This window comes from Equus asinus, chromosome 20 (genome assembly GCF_041296235.1).
Source record: "Equus asinus isolate D_3611 breed Donkey chromosome 20, EquAss-T2T_v2, whole genome shotgun sequence".
NCBI lineage: Eukaryota > Metazoa > Chordata > Mammalia > Perissodactyla > Equidae > Equus > Equus asinus.
The window spans coordinates 56,941,169-56,962,371 of NC_091809.1; the positions used below are offsets into that span (position 1 = coordinate 56,941,169).

The 21,203-nt window shown below is 35.5% G+C and overlaps 1 protein-coding gene across 6 annotated transcripts in view; it reads right to left on the bottom strand.

The window, feature by feature from the left end:
* GRIA4 (glutamate ionotropic receptor AMPA type subunit 4) overlaps window positions 1-21,203 on the bottom strand; it is a 364,116-nt gene that overhangs the window by 14,969 nt on the left and 327,944 nt on the right. The window contains exon 15 of one of the 6 annotated variants that reach the window (XM_044752553.2): window positions 12,496-12,532. The exons of the other annotated variants lie outside the window; for them this stretch is intronic. Coding sequence (XP_044608488.1) covers window positions 12,511-12,532 — 22 coding nt within the window. The 3' untranslated portion in view covers window positions 12,496-12,510. Of the gene's footprint in view, window positions 1-12,495; window positions 12,533-21,203 lie in introns of those variants that run through there. 6 annotated transcript variants of the gene reach the window in all.

Sequence of the window (21,203 nt, forward strand, 5' to 3'; positions counted from 1 at the left end):
ACTGTTTAAATTAAGTAATTAAACCCCAGGAAGTCATGCTGCTTGTGATGGACTTTGCAAACAAACACTCTAGATGAAATTTCCTCCATGTTTATCTCTACGGGGGAATAAGGGTGGCACATTTCAATTATTCTCTCAGAGAATTAAAAAGAAATATGTCATGGACTTTTGCCTCCCATGCATTTGGTTTCTCTCTTGCTTTCAAGTTACAGTTTTTAAATGAGCCATTAATTCTTTCAAGAGGGTTTTCAGCATTTAATAAATTTCTGTTAAATCTAGCGAGTGGTTTACGTACTGAGAAAATTTGGGTACAGTTGTGCTATGCTGTTTGATAAATACTGAGCTTGATGACTATTTAATGCCAAATCAATTATAGATAAAATAAAACAACCCATATTAGTGAGTAGCACTTGAACATTGATTTACAAGTGAAATATTTAGTTGACTAACCAAAAGTGTTGCATATTTTACTACTAATTAGCCTATTAAAGGGTTTAGTCTCTTAAAATATGTTTGTAATATTTCCAGTAAACGATGTTCATTTTCCAGCGTTATGATGGTTTGAACCAGTTGGAGAGTAACATTTCCCACAAGTAAATTGCACACTTTGAGAGTATTAAACTCTTCTTAAGAGTAAGACTGCCATTTATGAAAAACTGAATAATTAGCTGTTCCCACATTCCCAAGTAAGTGCCACATTAGTGGTGTAAAATAATTAATATACTTCCTAAAGTGAACAACACCAGGTCGTCAGTTTAATCACCAAGAGAACCAGACTAAAATATAGGAATGGAGGAGTATTCAGTGAAGATAGAGACATCTATTTTTTTAAAAAATGCTTTTGGGAGAAAGAAGTTGTTTTAACTTATTTTGTGTCCACATTGTGTCTTTTAATGAATTAAACCTAACTACTAAAATGTTCTATTTTGGAGAAAACTATTTTTATAATTCACTTTATCTGAGCCTGAAATATTCATATAAGTTTTTTTAATGGTATCCCAATTATTTTATATGTTGGTTTAGACCATTCCTTTGACAAAACTAAAGCCATTTCATGAGAGGGTTATTTAACAGGGTTATTAGCCATATCCAAAGACAGTTTCACAGCACAATAGAAAACAAAAAAGCAAAATAAAGGAATGGATAAGGAAAAAAAGCTTTACGTTGAGAAAATTGTTTGGAATAAAGCTTTCTACAAAAGTATTCTAAGACATCGTCTCTCTAACACCACCTAATAGGCCATGTAAAAACAGTTTAGTTTCACACTGCTATCCGTATACGTGTACATGTACATAGTCGGTTCATATAATACACTTGACCAATAGATAAGTCACTGCTCAATTCACAATTAATCCACGTTTGCCTTCCAGAAACATGTGGTCCCTTGATAAAGTCCACTTAATACTATCATATGCAAAATTTACTTTTCAAATAATGCATAGAAGGCATTTTGTAATTAATGTTTAGAGATAGGCTTCAGTATGTCAAGATTTCTTTGCATGTTAAAAGTGCCTGTTATTTTCTACAATTGTTCCACTAAAGATGTAATTCCTTTATATAACCAGTTTGGGTATAAAGGCCTCCTTAGATTGCTGTTTCAACTGCAGCATAAACCACATATACAAGGGCCATGTGGACATCTCTTCTATGTTACTGAATGCATCTCTCTTGTATATTATTAATAAGAAGAATCATGAAATGACTTTGAAGAAAATACAGAAAGTTACTTCACTCTTCTTGCTAGAATAGATTAAAAAGTATTTTCTATCCAGACAAAAAGAAAAAGGACCTCTGAAGGAGTAATTATAAGCAGGTCTAAGGAAGTCATGAGATAAATGAGGGACATAGAAAGCAAAGCCTTGCTGCAGCACATTTTACTGTTGCTTTGGAACCCCCTTCCTTCATTTCAGACATAGATTGCAAATCAATGTCAGAAACACAAATTGATGATAAGGGATATTCTTGTCCTGAGTAAGCATCAGAGAAGCTGTAATAGCAATCTGCTGAACAGATAAGAGATAGAAGAAAAATGTTAATGGGATATTTTCTACATTAATTATTTCTTTTTTTCTGTTAAATGCAGCTTTTACAGAATAAACTAAATTGAAATGGATTGCTTTCATTTAAAAAATAGAAGGAGAGGAAGAAACAGTGGCCACTTTCTTGCTGCATGTGTAAACCACGTTTGAGAGCCCAGGTGTGTTGACAATGACCTTATAGATTGAAATAGGACCCAGGTAATTTGCTTATTTACCTTCGCCTTTTATGCCATAGTGAATTCTAGGTAAGAAAATCTCTACTCCAAATAGCTTATTTCAGAGTAGTGAGATGCTGGGAAACTTGACACAGGGTTGGAACAAAAATGCACACCTAGTCAAATTCCAAGACCTCTGGAAAACTTCCAAAGGTTTTTATCCCTGAAATTTCCTTCAATTGGGCTTGAGATTATGAAAATCCATACCTCATTGCCCTAGCGTCTGGGACCCATTTTTGTTAATGAGAATCTTGTTGAAATACCACATAAAACAAAAGCTATAGAATGGAAACAAACAGACCCAAACTTTTTCCATTTATGAATTTTGGGTAAATTAATCTAGTGCAAAGTAAGATTTTCTTATTAAAAACACGCCTAATTCAGGCTAAGATATCTATTTCTTATTCTCTACCCTTCTATGAATAATTTATCATTAAATTCTATAGATTTGGATATGATTTCATGCACATTTATGCCTTACTCATTATACTTCTTCTGGACCCTATTTCTTAGAGTGTAATTTTTCTGTCGGTGAGGTTTTAAAGTTTACATCGGATAAAATGTCTACCTAAGTAAATATCAAAGATTTTAAAAGTTTTTAAGTTTAGTAAAGTATTTTTATGATTTCCTGGATTTGAGAATATTATTGTAATGGACTGATATATATAAGCCCTAGATTTAGCCAATGTCCACACACAAGATATTTAGGGAATATATAGTTTATAGAATAAATAATTTGCAATATAATATTCCGTCTGGTTAAAACACATTCAATTCTATTTTACTTAATAGGATATATATTTCATTGTCGGCAATGATGTCAATAATGTATGGACCTAACAGAAGTTTGTCTAAACTACTCTGTAATTTTGCTAGTGCTTTATTATCCTTGTCAGAAAGGATCCATGAGTTACATACACACGAGAAATTCTCCTCAGTTTTAGACCTGTGGTCTTTTAACTGGAGTGTTCTCTTCATACTAAACTCTTTATAAAATTTAAATGTCAGGTGTTAAAATGTCCAGAATATTTACCTGAATGATGCTGGGAATTTTTTTCATAGTCCCCAATAAATTTTAATATATCTTTAAAAAATTTAAAAATTTGTGAATCAACAAGAAATTGCATAAACAAATAAAAAATTCGCTTTAAAATCAGCAAAGGACATTGGTAGACAATTTACACAGGAAGAAATAGAAATCATATAAAAATAATTCAACCTAACTTGGAATTAAACTAATGTGAATTAAAGCAATACAAATTCATTTTTTGCCATTCATATTGGGAAAGATAAACGTAAAGATAATGCTCAATATAGTCAAGGATTTAATAAGATGGGCATCTTCATAAACTGATAATAGAATTAAAAACTGGAAAGAAAATACTATGGCTTTATACAACAAAAGCTTAAAACCAATTCTTACCCTTGATAATTATTGCTAAGGTGGATGATCAGTGATAATCATTTCTCTTTGAGGGATCAATCTTAAGAAATTAATCAATGATGTTGACAAAGTAACACAATAAATCTGATAGTATATTTATATTGCAAAGCATTAAAAGCAATTTACATGCCCAACAGAAGGGGAAAATTAAGTAGATTTTGGTGCACAACTCCAGCTTGATTTAAGTATCAGAACCACTTATTAAAAATGCAGATGCTCAAGTCTAACTTTGCTGTATCAGATTCTTCTGAACTGGGGGCAGTGTATCTACATTTTTATAAAGCTCCCAACTTGATAGTATTGATAAGCACCAATAATCCATATGACTGAATGTTTTACAGCCATTAAAAATTTTTAATGACAAGGGAAAATGCTTAGAGTACAATGTTAAGTGAAAAAAAGGAATAGATAGTGTGTGTGTGTATATATATATATGTGTGTGTGTGTGTATATATACACATATATATGTATATAGCCTTAATGGAAAAATATTGGAAAGAAATACAATGAATAGCTAGCTATCTCTGAGTGGAGGGATTACGATAGATTTGCATTCCATTTTGTTCTTTATGCTTCCCCACACACCCCAAATTTCCTACAATGAGAAGTGATACTTTAATAATCAGCAAAACACAAACCAAAAAACCCCCCTCTCAATTATTTTATAATATAATGCTTAGTAGAATTGTTTTATGCAAACCAAAATATATATTCTATTTTGGATCCCCCCAAAACTGAGGAAGAGGTAGAATTTAGGAGTTATTCATAAGGATCTCAGAGAAACATTCATTGTTCCTGATTATGTGGTTTGCTCTGGTCCACTTGGTTTTGTGTCTCTAGTCACAAGCTGGAGGACGTGTGATGCATTTGGCTTCTACAAAGGTTCTATCTTGTTTGAAGGGAACAGGTCAGGCAGAGGAGTATGAGTAATGCATCAATTAGCAGGCCTACCCCATCAGATAGGATCTGCAGGAGGTTAGTAGAACTCTCAGTGGTCTAGAGGGGAGACTTGCTGTTTCCCACATATTTACATAAACAAGGTGAGTTTTCCCCCTTAGGCTGAATTAGGTGAATGTGATTCTGAATAGACTTGAGGCCTGCTAAGTGGGCCATTTGAAAAAAATATGTATATACTTCTGTTCTTAGAAAAAGAGATTCCATGGCTGGCAACTATATTCTTCCCTAAACAAGTACATATTGGAGACCCTAAGAAAAAGTCTTTTTTGATTTTTGCAGGAATTAAAAAAATGCATTTTAAAAAATTTTCGATCATTTTACATTTTTACTGTATCTCTTTTTTGAAGTCAAACTAAAATTCCAGATTCAAAAATTCATTTGACTGAAACTTTGTTATGCAGCAGGTGGTGGTCTAGAGGTTAAGATCTGGCGCGCTCACTCCCACAGCTGGGGTTTGTTTCACGATCAGGGAACCACACCACCCATCTGTCAGTTGTCATCCTGTGGTGGGTGCCTGTTGCTGTGATGCTGAAAGCTGTGCCACTGGTATTTTAAATACCAACAGGGTCACTCATGGTGGACAAGTTTCAGCGGAGCTTCCAGACTGAGACAGACTAGGAAGAAGGACCCGGCTACCCACTTCTGAAAACAATGGCCATGAAAACCCTATTAACAGCAGCGAAGCATTGTCTGGTCTAGCCTGGGAACTGTTCAGCTCTGCTGTACACAGGGTTGCCAGGAGTTGGAATCGACTAGAGGACACTAGCAACAATGCAGCAGGTAAACATATGCAGAAATTTTTCCAGGACCACTCTAATAAGAAAATAGTAATTTCATGAAAAATGAGTAATAACCAACTCTGTATAGACTATTTATTCTGTTATTTAAACGATGACTGCATTGTCAGTATTGTTGAGTTGCACACATAAAAGTAACAAGAGGAGACAGGGAGGGGGGAGCATATAGCACATGAGACTGTACTTTTACGGCTTAATTAACGATGTCCCTGCACATAAAGGCGGATGGAAGATTTAGCAGAAAAACTGAGAATTTACAACAGACCCCAGGATTTTGTATAAAGGCAATTAATAACCGACTGAGAAAAAGAACTATTTTATCAACCAAGAAAATATAAAAAGTAAATAAAAATCAGTAGGTTGTCAAATGATAAGGAGTTAAGAACTACATATGTCTGATGTTAAGGAAAGGCATTTGTGTTCACAGTTTTACCCTTTCTCAGCTGTTGAGGCCCGGAAGTGTCACCAGTTCTCAGCATTATCACTGCTTCACTACGTTTCCAATTTAACTGGTGGCTGCACTATTCCTTTTCTTCCCAAATTATTCCTTCCAGTAAACAAGCACAAGGCTCTTTTTGCTTCATTGGATTTGTGCATTCATTTCCAAAGACAGAATTTGGGCTAAATTGCTCTACATATATATGCAAACATTTTTAGAAAAGATATTAAGTTTTCACTCCAGTTTGCTTACTCGATGACAAGTAAGATTTGCATAAAATGGCACTATTAATCAATAATTGAAGATCAAAGTTAGGAGGGAAATTTTTTATCCGTGGAAAGACAATTCCGACCTGGCATGATTTATAATGAACATCTGAAGATCACATTGATAAGAAAGGATTTATCATCTTTGTTTTGGATTTTGGATGACATGTATGCAATTAAGTTCGTGTATAGAGACCTTTGTATTTCATACTCCAAGTGAATCAAAAAGAACTGAACAAATTGCATAGATACTGGACTTGATCCCAGGCATTGTCTCTAAATTGTGTGTTCTTTGGCATTTTCATGACTAATTTCTATTTGAGATAGGTCTGAGGAATGTGATGCTTTGAAGGAACATTGTAATTTTTGTGAGGATGTCTGCCAGCAATTTAGTCAGAGTGCTAGCTAGAGATTGTGAGAAATGAAAAATTTAATTATGTTGTTAGCGCCGAGTGTTTTTTTTAGGTAATCCTTAGAACGATTTCATGCAGTTTCGTTTTATGATTCTGTCAGTTTTAGATCACAGAGTAGCATTTTTTAACCTCCTTTGGGTCATGACCTGTTTCAGAAATTGAGATAAGCTATGGATACTTTCTCACGAAAAATGCACAAACAAAACCACAGACTGGTATACAATTTCCAGGGCTTCACACACCTTGGAAGGGCAATCATGAACACAGATAAAAAACATTTGTTCTAGAGTCTAATAACACTTATTTTAAAATTAATTAACGACTACTTTCAAGTATGTCTATTAAAGGTAAGAGAAATAAAAATATTTCTATGACTCATCGTGGCTCCAGAATTTTAACAGAGAAGAGGTTTTAAGACTGTGATTTGGCAGGAAGGAACTTCCAAGGTACCAGCCTCAATCTGGGATCATTCTGCAACCACAGTATGTGCAGGGCTTCTTTAAGGACTGTATGTTAAATCAATAAAATTAAATAAAACCCGTCGAAAGATATGGTCAGTCACCCTTACATAATATTGATAAAATATCAATTATTCGTATTAAATGATGAAAACTTTTTTATTTGTGCTGGCCTTGGGGTGCTCTTTGAGATTATATGGGATAAAGTCCCCACCCCAAGCCACCCCCTTGCTATTATCATTATCCCTGATCAAATCATACAAAAGAGGGCTTCGTTTCAAGACGAGATCACAGCTACCTAGACTGTGAAGTGCTTCAGGTTTTCTCTGAATATCATTCACTTTCTGAGTTGTGATTATTATTATGCTAAAGCAAAATTTCAAAAATACAAGAGCTGGTGGCTGTCACACTCACTCCATCACGGCCTTTCACTCAGATGCCTTGTCTGGCCCATAATTTGCTGCATGGCCTCTGCCTCTGTCCCTGACTTTGGATCCCTTCATCTCCTAAACCATGCTCCTTATTCTCTTTGTACAATTTCCAGAACTCTAAATCATTCGATGGACCACAATCACGTTTCCTTTTTCCATTCTTTGCTGAGTCTTTAAAACTTCCATCAGTTGCTTTACAGAAGTAGAATCCTACAATTTTTGAGTCAAAATGTGGTTTAGAGGCTGTCTCCAACCTTCTCATTTTACAAATGTGGTCACTGGGGGCTACTGAAAGTTAGGTGACTTGCTCACCAAAGCCAAGCCAAGCTGGGACTCAGGTCTTCTGCCTTCTGGTCCAGTGCTCTTTCCCACTGTGCTATGATAACTTTGCTTCCTGTTGCCACCCTTTCTTGTGGAGCTGAACTATTTATTCATCCCCCCTATGACTAAGAGAGCTTTTCTTTTTCCTGAGAAGTTTGTCAGGCTCGGTGGGGATTATTCTTGATTAAGCTTTGACTCATATACTCCCTCCACTAGTAAATTGGCAACTTCCTCTCTGGCTAAACACTCCTTGAGCTGAAATAAAACTTCAAAGTAAGGTGGTCTTGTCAATTGAACTGACCCCTCCTAAATACCCAAGAAGGAAGTACAGTAGATAACTTTCTCTCAAAAGCAATAACAATAGCTTGTATGATGACTTGATTTGATTAGATGATAATACTTCTCCCAAGCTTAAAATAAGATAGGTCCATTTTGATACATACAAGGTTCTTAATGATTTAAGTTCTAATCTTTTAGGAGATCTAATCTGGGATCTTTAAGAACAGCGTCCTAAGGAAGTTTCAGTATAAGAGATTAGAAAATTTTCACAGAAGGAATAGATATGCAAAAACAAATATTAAAATAACAAAGCCCAATCACAAAAACTCAATCTGATTTTTGAATTTTCATTTCCCCTCCTTTCCTCTAAGTCAATTATCCATTAAGAATTATTTTTCGGAAGGGGGTCTCCCAAATTTATATTTTCATTTCTATCACACCACATCACCTTAGTCAAACCTTTTTCACTTGAGACAAGATCCATTAACTCTGCCAATCGATTCTCAGCTACCCAGAGTCAGAATAACCTTGCTCTCTGCTGGTTTATAGCACCTTGTCAAACACCTTCAGTGACTCATGATTGCCTCCAAGATAATACTCCATTCTAATTTTTCTGACATTCAAAGCCTCCTAACAATTCAGCTTACATATACTTTTAAAGCATGATTTCATTATATTTTATTGAGCCAGACATTATGTCAAATTCTTCACATTCTCATTGAATCCTCATTGAATCCACATGGCTAGTAAATAGCAAAGGTAGGATTAGAACTGGGGTCTATCTAACACGGAATCCCAGTCTAGCCACCCTAATTCCCTAAATAGAGCTTCTCTGCCTCCAGTCAGGCTAGTTTTCTTATAGTCTCAAAGATCTTTTATTCAAATTGACTCCAACCTCATGATAGAAACTGCATCAAGAATTTCTTTTTTCTCTTAGCTTTTCTAAAGTTCTTATCATTCTCCAGTAGTCACTCATTGACTTACTGATTCAACTAATATTTTCAACTAGTACATCCAAATCTTTCTTATGCAGCCTTTCTCCAATATTGTAGATTCTATTTATTTCCTGCTTCTTTAAATTATCTATTATCTGGAGCACTCACATTCGCTCTGAGTCACACATTACTTTTACAATGTTTTTTCTGCACATTTTTCCTCCTTCTTGGAGAACAGCAACGTGTCTTAACAGTGCTTTATACCATTCTCAGTCCTAATGCAGGGCAAGAAATATAGTAGGCATGCAAAAACTACGTGCATAATTGATATCTCAGTGATGCTACTTTTCAAGTAACCTATTAAAATGAAAGAAGAGTATGCTGGACAATAAAAGGGAATCCTTTGATCATAGAACCTAATGGATTTTGGGAAGACCTGATATGAAGAGTGTTTTAAAACAAAATAAAATAAAACAAAGCAAAAGGCTTCAAAACTGCCTATTAAATACTGGCAAGAGGCACTTAAAAGAGTCACTGACCCTGGCTACCTTTATGAATAATGACAAGCAATTTGGTCTATTGTATACGAAGTAATCTCAGAAAGTATTTCAGTGAGATTATAGATAGCTAAAATAAAGGGATGACCAGTTCAGTTTGTGTAGCTGAACAAGGAAGAACACTAAATGATAAAATCAAATACAAGTTTGTTGTGAATGTCAAGGGAAATCTGATACTTCCAACTAAATTCTCAGATATAAGTTCCAATAATGGTATTTTGATAACTCAGTTCTAATCTATTTAAATATAGCAAATGAAACATATCATATTTAGAAAATTCTTCTGTTACTAAATTTACTACTTAGAACAGCAGAATTCAGTGCATTTTAGAAATTAAAAATTATACTTCTCATCAACAGATATTAAATGCCAACTCTATGTTTGGTTTACATTGATTAAGATTTATTTTACTGAAAGTTTAAATATGTATTTAATTCACTAAATATGTCTAGTTAACCTTTACATACAAATACTTTAAATTTCCCATCAAATTCTTGAGAGAAAAAACTTAAAGTTTCAATTTTTCTCTTTCATTTAAGGTTTCGGGTTTCTTAGCAGTAGACTAGTATTTGAATATAACTTAAAATATTTGACTTAAAATGTCTTTTAACTGATCTTGTTTCACCTACCTTAATTTTTGACTTGGATTTTGATTAGGTAGGAGAATAGCACAAATAGAAAAAGGAAATTGATAAAAATATGTCTCATAGGAAAAAGATTACAAGCTAACGAGATCTTGAAAGGAAGCTGTCTGAACTTGCTGTTCAAAGGGGGCTCATAACTAGGAGCGCATGTGGCTTTTCTGTTATTCTCTGAAAACAGCTGAAGCCTAGGAAATCTAAGGCCATGTGTCTTTAAAGATTTTAAGTTTGTGCCATTCTAAGTGAAACACAAAGCTGCTTATCTTTGAGAGTGATAGAGCTCATGATCGTATTTCAAAACAGAAATATATTCTAAGTCATTTATTTTCATTGAACAATTCAAATAGAAAAAAATGACAAAAAGTTTAAATTCTGAAAATAGGCTCACCTACATTTGCTACGACTGGTGTTAATACCAGAACATGTCACACAGTCTTTCAGTTATTTAACTTGGCTACTTCTTCAACTCCCAGTTTGGGCATTTCAATTAACTATTTTTCATACACCTAATAAATTGAATGCAATTAATATGAGATCAATACTTTTCACTTTACTGAGCAAGAAAACAAACAAACAAAAAACAGTGCTTCATCTCTATTTCAGGTTATCCAGAGGAACTAAGTCACTGCAAAACCACCAACAATTCTTTCCCTGAATGAGATTATGGTGAAATATTTCATAAGATTTCAAAGCACACGACAAATCTGCCTAACATAACTAACGTCTGTATGGATATCAAATTCTGACACACAAATAGTCCACTAAAAAAATATTGTGACACTTTTCTTTTTTGTATAATTCCTTAGGCAATCCATACATCTGGCATCTTAAAATTCAGGAATGGATAAATTAGGAATGAATAATGTGCCTCAAATATATTTTGTACTTTTCATTAAAAGAGTTAATGAGTAAGAAAGTCAAAATTAGGTTCTATCTGACATCTGACAACAAAATGTTATCTGCTCAAAGTTCAGTGCTTAGATTTCTGGATTTGGCAACCAGTGCAATATCATTATCTTCATTAACAGTGTGTGTTGGTATTAAAAGCAGATTTCTATTTTGAATGTGTCCTCTTACGTACATTCCTAATCACACGACTACTACAGTTCCCGCTCAGAAGGCAATAGCCTCTAACAAAAATACATCATCCTGAAATGACTTTCTTTCATTAAAAACTCCAAGAATCCAACTTTAAGGTGGCGCCAAGATTGTAAGCACGTTTGTAACAAAACGACAGAACTGTTTCTGAAAGATGATGATGACTATTTACTGGCAACAAATTACCTGAATTCTCATTTTTTCTATACATCTCTTCACCTTCCTAAAATTTCCTTTTTCTTGAGCCTGAGCTGTCTCAGTTAACTGATCCTAAAGCTTTCCTAAAATCTGCTTGAGTCACATGCGGTCTAGCCGCCTTGGAGAGCAACGATGGCAAAGAACTGCTGCTGGTCCCTCCACAATCCATATGGTTGACCTGTCTTCTAATATCTCAAATGCTGGATGCTTTTTAAGTTCTCTCACTTGTTTCTCCCCTTGGATTTCTCCCCTATGGAAGGACCAGTTTGGAATAGAGTACCAAAGGCAGAGAACACTGATGATTTCCATGGACAACGACATAAAATGCAAGGTTACAGTGGAAACCATTAAAAGCAATAAAAGAGGGCTGGCAAGAGGGTCTATAAGCATGGAGAAAAAATGCTCAAGACAGTATTTTTTCCCTTTCTTCTTATTTTTCTAATCACAGTTTTCATACAGTACCTTAAAAATCTCATTGTCTATATTACTTCAGACCAAAAGTCCAGCCTGCCCATAGTTCAGATTATGTATCATTTAAATTTTATCAGCTGCTTCTTTTAATAAAAAAATTCTTAATAAGATATATTTTCTACAGAAACACTTTAGATTTTAGTTTTATGTTTTGTAACTCCTTACCCATTGATTGACAGTAACTATCCATGTTCTACATATAGAGAAATGAACACTTGATGACAATTTCCCAAGGCCTATGCAAGAATCTAATCCTTAATGGAAAACTAGCACTGATATTTAATGAAGATGGAAAACATAAACGCATTAGCATATAATTAATATGACTTGTGTGAAAGTTTTTATTTTTCCTCCTATAACATTTGTAAGTGGATGTTCAAATAACTATTATGCACAGGTGGCAAGCTGGTTTCCTAATGCTGGTGGGTTAAAAAATATAAATGTATAAAGTAAAAGGGATTAAAAATCGGTGGGGGAGGGGTTTCCTTCAAATGGATGGAACCCATTCTTTTGAAAGAAAACTCCCCTCTTACCTTGGTCCTGGAGCTGGTTAGTTCTCCTCTGTCCTCCTCCTAGGGGAGAAATACCCAAAGTTAAACAATAATAGAACATGGTCTTGTATTAAAGTCAAGTTCACTTCTGGCCAACCCCTTCCTTAGGTCTCACAAGACACTATCAACTGTCTGATATACTGGGGCATTCACTGAATTGAATTTAAAATCCATTTAAGGATTAAGCCAAAGGGGAATGAATTTTAGCTGTGTAAGGGGGAAAATTGTCTGTTCTTCAGTCAGTCTATCTTGTCAGAGATCCAATAAACTAAAGACTGGCTCAGAGCAGGGGAATTCATGGAAGTGGCTTACTTGGGTACTTTTCATCAGCTAGAGTGAATTGTGGAGGGTGCATCACAGGGAGCACCTGGAGGTCCTTAGGGAGAATGAGGCATGCCGTGGTGTTCTCAACCCTTCTCCCTGATGTCCTGCATGTCTTTTGAGGGTGAAATGATAGTGCTACAAGCAACACCATCTTTGGAGCAGTTCTTAATCTGATATGAACAAGAATTATCGTAAAAAATGAGTAAAATCTAAAATCCCATCCCTTCCATTAGATGGGAAAATTAGGAAAATGTCTAGGAGATGGATTACCATAAAATGGTTCTTTTTTTTTTTTCAAAACAAGGAATCATAGGTTGGATAAAGATGGGATTTTTTTCTTAATGTGTCTCTGTCTCCTGGTATCTTTGGAGAGAAACAGGCAGTACAGCGTAAGGAGCATGAATTTGGGAATTAGACAATAACGGGCTCCTATCCCAGCTCTGTCACTTATCAGCTCTTTGACCTGAGTTTCAGCAGCTTCATCTGTCCAGATGAATATAATACACCAGCTTAAAGGAGTTGTGAGGGAAAATATATTCATATACATGTGCTTGAAAAGTAGTAGTTAATTATTAATATTTTTGTTTACTTTTCACTTAGTCTCTGATATGGTTTTTTCTTATTTGAATTACTTTGTCTCTTTTGAGACTACCGTCTAGTTAACTGAGCTTACAGTCAATTCCTAGTTACCCTTTGGCATAATTTCAGAGGTAGTGACTGGCTCCCATAAAAACATTAAATACCAGACAATTGATTGAATTCCGTGAGACATGAAGGAAAGTGGAGACCAAGAATGAGCCTGAACCCATACAAGATCATGTGCTATTGTTATTTAACTTTGGGTAACTTATTAAAATTCTTTATCAAGTAAAATGACATCAGGTGAGAAAATGGATGTATTCTGGAACGGCAGGTTGTCACAATATGTTCCAGAGACGTCAAAATGAAAGATGTTGTCATCATTACTCTAATGGCCATTATGAAAATGTGCAGGGAAAAAACACTATATGGCAGACTCTATGTTATACATCTATTACTATTAACATTTGCTTAGCATTAGTTTCGTCCTATGACCTTTAATCACCTTAAAGTTACATGATATAATTATGGCACAATAAAACTCCTCCGACTACAAACATATATATTTTGCCGTGGGAACGTTAACTTCATTCATTATCTTTAATGAATACACTAAAAATGGCTCTTTTGACAAACCAGCCTTCCAGTCACTAAACTCTATAAATTCCAAAGAATATATATGGAAACAGAGCATTTCCTTTTTTTTCTGAAATAAATACATTCGGAAATTGTAAAGCTGTGCTGTAAACGGAAAAAGAGTAAACTGTTTTATAAAACATCTGCTTCATCCATGGAAGTCACTTACATGACAGAGTTTTGAGGGAAATATCTTTACATTCAGAAATGCTCAGAGAATCTGTGGGTAAGAACAATGGTAGGTACGCTGCCTGAATTGGGTAAAATTACAGTGGTTGTGCAGTCTTCATGCCTCAGGGCATAAACTGATTGCTATTTGTGATGAAGGGAAAAATGGAAAAGAAATTAAGCAGTACTGAAGTTGCTGGGGGATATTATGGTGCCCTTAAAATTCACCTTCAAGTATTTCATATTGAAACGCTGCAGGATACCACATTGCGTGGATCAATTTTTATCATATCCAGATACAGAAATACGTTTTCTTCTAAAAAAAAATCCAAGTCAGTCCTTCTAAATGCATGTGCTTCATTTTTGCTGTTTTATTCTCCTTTTTATATAATCCAATGAATTTTGACAGATTTGTGTCTCGCCAAAAGTTTGATGTCAGTATATAATTTTAAATGTCTGTGTATATAAGTGTACAAAACCTGTGTCTATCTGCAGCTCTGTGGTTTAACAGAGAAGTGCTTTCCTTAAAATATCTTTCCATTTCACAATGTAGACAGACTGCAATAAAAGCAGCTATTTACTGAAGATGTGACTGACTTAATTCCAAAACCAGACGAGCTTCTATTGAGGTTCTGGGAATACATTTTCCCCCAGTCTTATCAAGTGTCTGCAACTTCAAAGAGGTGTAACAGAATTCTTTGGTTGTTTGCTAAAGATAGTCCAGAGTATGACTCAGAATCTCAGACTCTCAAAGTGAGAAGGGAATTTAGATGTCACTGTCACGGCGTACTCTCTAAGAGATGTGAGAATCCTTCCTCTACTCGAACAACTCTGATGTTGGGGCTCATAGGCAATTTCCCCCCATTCTTTGGACAAGTTTTAACTGTTGTAAAATCTTTCTTTGTGCTGACCTGAAATCTACCTATGCGTAATTTCTTCAACTTGATGAAAATTTATTTCATTTTTAATATAAACTAAACATCCTAGTTTCTCAAGCTCTATATGGGTATTTTCAATATGTCTTGAAATTATCAATGTTGCTGAAATTGCAGCATGCAAGAATCACAGAAACTGTTTAGGAAGTTTTCAAAGTAAACTATATTTATATCAAAAAGTTCTGTTTTGTTCTTTTCCCATAAGAGCACTGGAGAGAGTCAGAAGATCTCACTTTTAATCTCAGCTCTGGGACTGTGGGCAAGTCACTTAACGTCTCTGTAATGTCTTCCTCTGTAATAAAATGGCATCATGAGAGAGTTAAAAGGAGCAAGTAAAAAGATACATGTGGAAGTGGTTTGAACACTATAATGCTGTACTGTTAATATGATTGCTTTACTTAAGATATATACCACTCAGTAGTTTTTAGAGTTCTATACTAAGCCAAGTTTAAACATCATCTCTTAAAAGTGAACAAATTAAAAAGAACATTAATTAGATGATATATTAGCTGATTCTTTGGCTTACATGATATTATCATTGCTATATCATTTAATAGAAAGCAATTGTTTCTTTTTAGCCTATGCCCTTTGCTTTTTACTCCGGGAGCCAATCTGAGGTCAGCTTTTCTTGGATTTTATTTACTTCTATTTACCTCCAACTAACCTCAAATGTAAGCGAAAAGTTAGGGTACTGACTTAGGGCGCTGGATACTTGTTTCATTTTAAATTTTCTATTTCTCATGCTTTTTAAAAATGTTAATTTACTTTTCGTGCTAAAGGCATGAGTAACATAGAGCAGCTGTACTTGCTGATAACGCTTTTATGATTTTTTTGTGGTCCCAGTCACAAATGCTTGAAAAGAGGGGAGACTAGGGGTTGAGGAACTGACGATGTCTTATCTTTGTTATTAATAGGTTTCTGGCTTGTTACTATTTCAAAAAGGACGCTCAGCAGCTGCATATCTGTCAGCCCCAAATATGAAACAACTAGGATTCTGTAACTGCAGAGGCATTGTACGTAGTTCTTGACAGTTTTTCTACAATCTTCTGTATTGTGAAGCAACAATGGAGAGGGGTCTCTACACTCTTATATTCTTTGAAAGAGAGGAGCTGTTTGTGTCACATTTGTAAGGAGGAGCTGTTTGTGTCACATTTGTTTGACTCCAATTTAATTCTTATTTTCGCTAACACCCAAATATTTAACACTTAGATTGAATTTTTAATATTTCTGTAAAAAATTATCTGGGTGTCAATTTCTTCATTGAGTACCCCAGAAAAAAAAGTAAGCAAAATAAAGTCTAGTTTATTTCAACATGATGTGATATGACTTTGTGTGGTCAGTAGTGCTTAAAATAATAGATTTCTTCCATCTCTCGGTACTGCATACTTTGAAGGCAGAATTGATGCTAGGAATATTTCTATGCCTTTAATATTTCTTCACTGTTGAGCTGTGTGATACTAAAGAAACATACTGAAATGGTTTCACAAATTACTTGAAAGTGTATTTCATTCTGTGGATGACTCCTAACAATGATTTTTAGGTTTTCAGAAAGTATGGAATCTGTCCATTTAAAATAAACTGCTTTTAATCATGAAAAATACTTTTCTGATAATAAGGAGGATAAATAACGTGTTCATAGTATTTCTAACCACTGTTAGTATGCTTACTAATTAGAAAATATTCTCATAATCTATATAATGCTTGTTTCTGGGGAGGCTCAGGGCCAGGGCTAGGTATTTTAAAGTCCAATAGTGATTTTCTATTCCACTGTTGCCAGGTGCATATGATACTGTGTTTGGGCAAAGTTATCTCAGATGCATGTTATTTCATTCTGAAAACAAGAGTTATAAGACTGATTTTTTGTAGGGAACAAACATTAAAATAAATGAGTTACAGTTTCTCATTCCTAGCTAAATTAAAATAGAATATAATTCTAAACCCAGGCCTTTACTATTTTCCAGCTCATTCCGAATGACTGCCAAATGATTTTATCTTCCTTTTCTTAAATATAAATCATAAACCAGTCCCATCTTGGCTGGTACTATCTTTAGACACAAAAGGAAGCTAATAATGTCTAAAGTTGTGGATGAATGGCTTCCCATATGCTATGCTGAAACAAATGGGTACATTTTCATTTTTATAGAAAACCATTATTTACTTACAATGTACTAAGTAGATGGTTATCATTAGTATAAAACTGAATTAAAGCACCATCGTATAGAATTCTACATTTAGGAGTATATTACATCTCCACACTAAAGTGAGCTTTCTAGTATTTTATCACAGGTATTTTGGAGTTTTATGGTAAGTTCGATTACCCCCCTCCAAAGTCCTATGTATATGTGTGTGTGTGCCTAAAATATTCTTTACAAGTCTAATTATTCCAGGTATAAAGAACCACCTCTTCCCTCTCTTCTGCAGTGCCTCCCCGCCACCTCCATGCCCTCAGCTCAGAGGGCCCTGGGACCATAGGGGTACCAATCTACTACAGCACGATTATAATGCTTCTCTTCCTGCTGCTACTGAACTGCTCAGAGTAGTAAGAGTTATGTGAGAGTTATAATCTCTTTGAGAACTTAAATGGTTCCTTCCTCTGTGCCAGCCTGTGCTGAGGCTTCCCAGGTTGTAATCTTCCTGGTGTCCTTTCCTTTGGGAAGGGAATTCTGGAGCATAGGATCCAACACAAATGATGCACAAAAAACAAAAACGACGACCAGAAAACCCTGTCACTTGACCTTCTTGCGGTTCTCGGCATAAATTAACAGCTGCTCCTAGACTAAATACAGGCAACTGTATAATTGTAAACTTCAAGGGCATTTGCTGTCTATAGAGGTCATGGTCCTATAACCTGAGGTCCTGTAGGTAAGAAAATTAATCTGACGCATTTTCTTTAATAACGGAGTATAGACAGGGCCAAAGAGCAACTTTGTAGCTATGATGAGAAGCTATATTTTGTTGAGCATGAGCAAAACAACCTCTTTTTTGGAGAATTTAAATATTGATCCAGAGAATGCTGAGTATGAGGCCCTGGGGGCAAATTCCGTAGAAAGGGAAAAGCACGGCAGTTTGATATATTCAAGTCTACTCTGGCTACTTGCAAGGGCGGGCAAGCACTGCCCTCCATGCAGGAACCCCGTGCATACATTAACTGTTTAACTTTGATCTGAATACACCCTCACCGTGACATTACGGAATGGTCCAAGCATCCTTTCCTGTCATAGGAGTGAAGGCTTCTTGTTCCTGCCCACCCTGTCAACTCATGTTTACCAGGCAGGGTTGGGGGATGTTGAAAGCCTCACATGGATGATTTCTCTGGTGTAGTGTTTGTCCTACTGTTGAGACTTTAAATGTCAGCAGCATACCCATTCTTCCAGCACACTGATGTATCCGATTCGACATTGAAGCTGAAACAGCAGCTGCAGGCACACTAACATCGGCCACTCTTGTGAGTTTCCTTGCTCTAGCATTCCTGGTTCTGTAAATTTCCCTTCCATCCCTTCCCCTCGCCCCCAATTCTTTTGTTTTGGACCCTTTCAGATGCTTTGCTTTGATGACCTGGACTTGATCTTCTTACTAAGGTATCTTAGCTGTGCCTCTTTCTAGATTTCAGCATTATTGGTGCCCTCAGGGGGCATGTCTTCTCTCCAGCCCTGGTGTTTTTAGCTTTAGTTCTGGAGAACTCATACTTGGGCTTCCACTCACTGCCACAGAAAGGGGAATTCAAATACACAGAAACCCTCAGGCACTTGCTTTGTTGTTCCTTTATGTCCCCTTTTTAACCTGAGCACTAGCGCCATAAATGCTTCTGGAAACCATTCCTTATAGTGAGATGGTCTGTAAAGATAAGTGACATAGTGTGGAACCAATGCGACTATCAGTCATACACCAAGAGGAAACATTTAAATACACTCCTAATGTAGGGAGAAGTTCATCTACAGCACAATTTAATACATAGCAGATTGCGAACTCTGGTCTTAAATACAACTATTATGTTTCCTAAATACACTTGGCATGTGTAGGTCGAGGCCTCCTGACTTGGTTGACTATAGGTTCTGCATTCACATTAGTTGTGTGTTGCCACTTAATTAGTTTGAATTATATAGGATATAGATATTCTTTCTTGAGATTGTTTATAGAATTTGTGTATAAGGCAATTGTGTGGGACTAAAGAACAAAAGTTTGGAATTCTAGTTTTTCTGAGAACTGTCAGAATTGAGATCTAGTCTTAGATCTCTCATTAAATCAGGTTGTGAAGGCTTAAACTGTTAAACTTCTTTTGTAGCAGTTTTATCTTGTTAAATTTAATCCTCTTTGAAGTGGTAGAAACTAAAATGGCCACAATTACCGATTTTCTCAGGCAAGTTACTAAAATTCAACTTCTAAGTAGAAGGCTGCTCTAAGTATAATGGCAAGGAGAGCAAAAGGCTAAACATTGAATTTAGAAACTTTCAACCTAGTGTTACCTACGGCAGCTGTAAAACATCCACAGAGCAAAGAACTTGAAAACTACCTAGGAAATTCTCAGTTGGAACCCACCAACCACTTGTTGAATGAATTGGCAAGCGAATGAAGGCAAATCATATCAATATTATTATTTTTTTAGCAGTGGGAAGAATGGCAAAATTATATAAGGCCTAGTGAATCTTAAAGAAATGCAGAAAAGCACATTTTTTTCCTCTTTGTGAGGGCTGTAATTTTAATCATCTTTTAATTGTAGAAAAGAGCAAAAACAAAAATTTAGAATTTCAAATGGCAGTGGAAAGTTTTATGTTTCCTGTTGTATTCAACATCTAGAAAGAAAAGGATGGAATATATGGATTCTAAAGGGGATTATTTTCTCCTGGGACACATGTAGCATTGACACCGTTACCACGTGACATAGTTTGTGAATGCAAGATACTTGCTACCCACAATTAACACCAGCATTTCTAATAGCAAACTGGCTAAGTGTTTAAGCATATCACAACCAGGGAGTCTGTGTGTGTGTATGCTGAGAGGCGCAATTGATTTTTTTTGTGTGTTTTTCTAACCACTAGCCCAACAGACTATAATCTAAAATATAATGGGATCACAAAAACTAACTTATCTGTAGCATCTTTTAATATGGCACCAAGAAAAATGAGGGATATTCATAGGCAAAAACAAATCTCTTTCCATAATAGTTAAAACTAAAAAACCATATTTGCGTACTAATCTACTGCAACTCGTTTCCAGAAAACAAGGTAAAAGTTTATTCACTTGAAGTCAAGTGCTGATCAGTAATATTAAGTACTCAGCTTTATATTTCTGTACTTTTAAGTTTTTCTAGCGTCTACATTAAGTACAAACAGTTGACTTGTTACTAACACCAAAAATAGACTACAGCTTTATTCTCACACACAACGTCCAACAAACACCTTTTTCTAAACCTTCCAAGTACACTTGAACTAATGACTAAATATGTCTCACAAATTTGACATGGCAAAGTGGTTCCTTAGAGATAATACATTTTTCATATATGAATTTGAATTTTAAGTGTAATACATCTGCCCTAACAATTCTTCCTAAGTGTGGGAAGCATAATTTGGCCTACAGAGAATTCTACCCACCCTGATACTGATCTAGACTTGGGCCAAGCGTCCTATGAGGCCAGCGATTGTGTTAAATACTGAAGGAAAAAGTGCAATAAAAGCTGTTCTATTCTAATTCCTATTCTTCGTACTTCCTCCCCTGCCACGCTGTTGCTGTGGGGCTCTGAGTGGCCTGTTGTAAACTAAGCACGATGTGCCTGGTTTCAAAGGATCCGCTCCCGTTGCCACGGGTTCCTGCAACCAGGCACCAGCAAGTCCACTTGGGCCTCACTTTCTTCCAGATCTCAACTACTGGCGTGAGTTCTCTTGGAACTGCTTTCTTTTTGAAACATCATTTTTTTGGTGACAGGGCATTTGTCTTATTTTAGACACAGTCCCACAAACATCTTTAGAGAAGCAAAGTTTGACTTTCAAATATTAGAAGTGTAGGAGACTAGCTTTTTAATTTGGCTTCAAACATTGGGGTCCAGTATACAAATC